Below are 5,000 nucleotides of genomic sequence, written 5' to 3'. Positions count from 1 at the left end.
CATACTCCTAAACACGTGTATTGTTTACTTTTTCAACAGATAGTCTTGTCACAGCTGACGAAGCCCATCAAGTGCGCCTCAGATGCAGTGACTACTACCGAGAGCTCGTGACACTGCTGGGTTACTTGACACCCGTGAGTACCACCTTCGACGATGACTACTGCCTCTCCTTGGACGGTAAGCGTGTTTGATCTTAAAGGTAGAAAAGATAATGATAAGTTAGATCATCAAAACGATTTATGAATGACTTTACGTAACCGTAAATTAATCATATGATCATACTTGGAAAAGATAATGATAAGTTAGATAATCAAAGCGATTTATGAATGACATTACGTAACGGTAAGATAATCATATGCTCATACTTATAATCTTCATAGTAGGAAATTGATTAAAGAAAAAGGAGCTCTTGCTAATCATAAGGTATTCCATTATGTTTCATATGTTTTTTTTTTCTATCTCAGAGAATGAGTTTTGGAGTCCGCTTTGCCAGACAGGTGTTGTATGTGATCGGTTTGGTTGCTATGATACGGAGCTGAATCGTGAGTATACATAATATATTTTTTTATCATTCGTAAAGGAGAATGAGTGAGTAAGAGAGTGAAATAGTGAAATAGTGAGAGAGTGAGAGAGTGAGAGTGAGAGAGTGAAAGAGTGAGAGACTGAAAGAGTGAAAGAGTGAAATATTGAAATAGTGAGTGTGTGAGAGTGAGAGTGTGAGAGAGTGAGAGAGAGAGAGTGAAAGAGTGAAAGAGTGAAAATGAAAGAGTGAAATATTGAAATAGTGAAATAGTGAGAGTGTGAGAGTGAGAGAGTGAAAGAGCGAAAGAGTGAAAGAGTGAAAGAGTGAGAGAGAGAGAGCGAAAGAGTGAAAGAGTGAGAGAGAGCGAAAGAGTGAAAGAATGAGAGAGAGAGAGAGAGTAATAGTAAGAGTAGGAGTATGAGTAAAAGTAAGAGTAAGAGTAAAAGTGAGAGTGAGAGAGAGTGAAAGAGGGAGAGAGAGAGGGAGGGAGAGAGGGAGAGGGAGGGAGAGGGAAGGGAGAGGGAGGGGAGAGGGAGGAGAGAGGAGAGAGGAAGGAGAGGGAGAGGGAGAGGGAGAGAGGAAAGAGAAGGAGAGGAGAGAGGAGAGGGAGAGGGGAGGGAGGGAGAGGAGAGAGAGAGGGAGAGAGGAAAGGAGAGGGAGGAGAGGGAGGGAGAGGAGGATAGGGAGAAGTGAGGAGAGGGAGGAGGAGGGAGAGGGAGAGGGAGAGGGAGAGAGAGAGAGAGAGAGAGAGAGAGAGAGAGAGAGAGAAAGAGAAAATAAAGGTGACTGAAGGGAAGAAAGAGTGACAGGAAGAAATATTGTAAGGAAAAAAGAAAGAAAGAGAATTTGAAATAAAAAATAAGAAAAAAAAAACCACAGAGAATTCGAAAGAATTTAAGAAACCCAGCCAAGTCATAATCATCTTTTCCATACAGGTTACTCCGAGTCGTATGCATCACGTGGACCAGTAAAAATGTCCTTGTTATGCAAGGGAACGACCTTATATTATGAAGACGTTTCCTGTGAGTAGAGCTTGGAAATAACAAGAATGATAAATAAAAGTGATAACTGAAATGAAACATGTGGTACGTTGGTACAGCATAGCGTAACTTCAGATCTCCTTTCAATTTTGAATATAAAAAGTAACGGACACTTTGTATCTGGTTTCCTGGAGAACAAACCAAAACGTAAAAAGCATTCTGTTATTATTCATTCGGTTCTTATCTTTTATTCTATTTATTATCATTATTTTTTTTTATTCTTCAGTGTACAGCGAGAGACTAGAAGGTGTTCTCACGAGCAAATCCCTGAAGCTGTTACTGAAACAAGAGACGGACAAATCGGACCTAGACGATCTCCAGCAGATGTTCCGTCCTTCGCACCAGGACCAGCAGGAGTTCGCCGTGGCGCCGGAGGAACTCGTCTACTCGTGCTCGTTTGATAACCAGCCGTGTAGCCACAGGTGATGGGGGTAGTGGTGATGATGGTAGTGATGGTGGTGGTAGTGATGATGGTGGTGGTGGTAGTGATGGTGGTAGTGATGGTGGTGGTGATGATGGTGGTAGTGATGATGGTAGTGATGGTGGTAGTGACGGTGGTAGTGATGATGGTAGTGATGGTGGCAGTGATGATGGTAGTGGTGGTGCTTGTGGTGTAGGACGGGAGGTTAATGATGATACTGGAGATGATGAGGATAGTGATGATAGTGATGGTGATGATAATTGTTTTCATACTGATCTCTTAATGATACGATTCACTTGCAGCGATTTCTACACCTGGACTAGCGACCGTTATGGCACGTGCTACACTTTCAATGGATTTTTGCATGTAAACGACACCAAAGCTCGGACGGTTGTTCACGTTGGTCCAAAGGTACGACACGTGTGTGTGTGTGTGTGTGTACGTATATAGTTTTAGAATTTCTGAAATAAGAGTACAAAATACTCGAACAGTCTTTCGTAAGTGTTATTTTAAGATAAGGATAAGCAATACAAGAACCGGTTATTAATAACATTTTTCCTAAATGATATCAGCATCACTTAAAATAACAGCAATACGATATTTAAAATGATAATGATAACAAAGCAAATGAAAATGACAACAGTGATGATAATGACAATAATGATAATGATAAAGATAATTGTTTTATTACTAACTATGCTAACCATAGAAAAAACAACAACAGCAACAATCAACATAACAACAACGAACCAAGAAAATAACACAGCAAACCATACATTCCATACATTAACAATCTCCCTTCTACACACAGAACGGCTTACAACTGACGCTAAACGTGCCTGTGGGTTTGCCTCTTCTTTCCCCCGAAAAAGGCATGCGAGTTGTCATACATAGTCCTCATATCCTACCTGTTCCTGAGGAAGAAGGATTTAATCTCGGACCCGGCAGCTCCTCTGTCAGCGTCAGAAGGGTAGAGTGAATTCTGTGTTTTTTTTTTTTCAGAGGGTAGAGTGAATTCTGTTTTTTTTTCAAAAGGGTAGAGTGAATTCTTTTTTTTCTTCCTCTTCTTCCTCTTCTTCTTCTTCTGGGGTGAGGGGTTGGTCTGAGTTTTGTTTAGACTTTTTTGTTATATGGTTATGAATGAATGAATCATTTATTGTGGGTTATGCTGCTAGAAAAAAAAATATATTGGGGATGATACTATTATCATTATTATTATTATTATTATTATTATTATTGTTATTGTTTTAGGTCTGTTTGGAGTTTTATTTTACGGAAAATTAAATCGCATATTAAGAATCAAGATCGGTATTTCACCATCAATTCCTTTTTTTTTTTTTTTTTTGAGTATCTGTGTCTGACTAGTATTTTAAGCCTTACAATTCCTAAAAAAAGAAAGTTTATATGAACTTTCACCATGCCAAATGTTAAAAGGTACGAATGGAAAATAATGGCTTTACAAAAGATATAAATTTCGTGCTTTAAGAAGTTAATGTGATTAATACCTTATTTACGTTCTGTGTTCTACGCAGTCGGAGAATCAGCGTTTGGGGAAACCACACGGCGAGTGCAGGAAGGAGTATGAGGCAGAACTTCCCTTTGAATATTCGCCCCTGGTAAATAATCTGGTATATATATATTAGCACACGCACGCACACGCACACGCACACGCACATGCACACGCACACGCACACGCGCGCGCACACGCACACGCACACGCACACGCACACGCACACGCACACGCGCGCGCGCGCGCACACACACACACACACATACATATATATGTATATATATGCATATATATATATATATATATATATATATATATATATATATATATATATATTTCTTAGACATCCGTTTTCTTTCGTTTTTTCCTTTGCGATGCATTTCCATATATGATGAAATATGACCAGTTGACCTAAGATGAACGAAACATATCAAATACCAAAACCAGCCTTGACAACCTATCGCTATTTGTGTGTATATTTACCTTCTGTCCAATTTCTCGTACACCGAAATGTCCAGAGAGAGAACCTTCCGTAATGCAGCACTTATATATAACAGCTCTGTGATCAGCTGTGCGTTGAAGGACAATTAAGGCAACGGTGCGGGTGCTTCATAGGTCTCAGCCCCGTCTATGAAGCACTGAACTACAAACCGGAGGAGAGATGCGAGGGAAAGCTGCCCACTCAAAGTATGTGATTAAACAGTGACGAAAATGATTGTTTTTTTGGAATTAATTAATTAAACGTCAGGATAAAAAGTGGCCTTGCTTTATGAAGATACACTTGTTAGAGTACAGACTAAAATGCATTTTCCTGAGCTTGATGAATATGTCTTTTATGTGTCACACATTTTCTGATGTTCATCTTCAATGTCTAAAGGATAAGTAATCTCGCATTTATATAAATATTCTTATATTACGTTCGCAGTCGTGAAATACGTTAGTTATAATATATATATATATATAACTTGATCTACATCAGTTATTGAAGACGATCACTTGCAATTAGTTTTAGTGTAATTAATCTATCAGACTAAATCTTTTTGCTTGACGTTTCTAGAGCTGTGTATAGATCGTGTTACGAGAGATGTTATTGAGGAGAAAATTCAGTGTGACTGTCCTCAGGCTTGTCGGTAAGTCACTTGCAGTTTATGGTAATAGAATGAAGAATAGTTCATACATTTAATCCCATATCTATCTGTCTATCTATATCTATCTATAATTTTATATCTATATGTCTATATACATGTACATATATATATATATATATATATATATATATATATATATATATATATATATATATATATATATATAGATATATGGGTGTGTTTATATGCATGTGTATAGAGCCAATATCCTCATTCCAGGGAAATGAAGTACCAAACGCAAGTCGCCTCCAGCAAAATAGACGATGTCTATTACAGGATCTTAAGTCAAACGAGGAAAGAAGTCCCCAGCATGTGTTCAAAGTTAGTGCTGTGTATTCTGTTGTCTGTGTCGCTGCTG

General features: G+C 38.5%; 1 protein-coding gene across 1 annotated transcript in view; it reads left to right on the top strand.

The window, feature by feature from the left end:
- Positions 1 to 5,000, top strand: part of LOC122243531 (uncharacterized) — a 33,485-nt gene that overhangs the window by 27,026 nt on the left and 1,459 nt on the right. The window contains exons 26-35 of the mRNA XM_086543285.1: positions 40 to 177; positions 465 to 542; positions 1,459 to 1,545; positions 1,790 to 1,985; positions 2,287 to 2,395; positions 2,796 to 2,954; positions 3,517 to 3,600; positions 4,052 to 4,181; positions 4,552 to 4,624; positions 4,862 to 4,963. Of these exons, the coding sequence (XP_086399411.1) occupies positions 40 to 177; positions 465 to 542; positions 1,459 to 1,545; positions 1,790 to 1,985; positions 2,287 to 2,395; positions 2,796 to 2,954; positions 3,517 to 3,600; positions 4,052 to 4,181; positions 4,552 to 4,624; positions 4,862 to 4,963 (1,156 nt within the window). The remainder of the gene's footprint in view (positions 1 to 39; positions 178 to 464; positions 543 to 1,458; positions 1,546 to 1,789; positions 1,986 to 2,286; positions 2,396 to 2,795; positions 2,955 to 3,516; positions 3,601 to 4,051; positions 4,182 to 4,551; positions 4,625 to 4,861; positions 4,964 to 5,000) is intronic.

This window comes from Penaeus japonicus, unplaced genomic scaffold, assembly GCF_977035675.1.
Source record: "Penaeus japonicus unplaced genomic scaffold, GWHDUDI00000001_assembly GWHDUDI00000013, whole genome shotgun sequence".
Taxonomy (NCBI): domain Eukaryota; kingdom Metazoa; phylum Arthropoda; class Malacostraca; order Decapoda; family Penaeidae; genus Penaeus; species Penaeus japonicus.
This window is presented reverse-complemented; position numbering and strand designations above follow the sequence as displayed.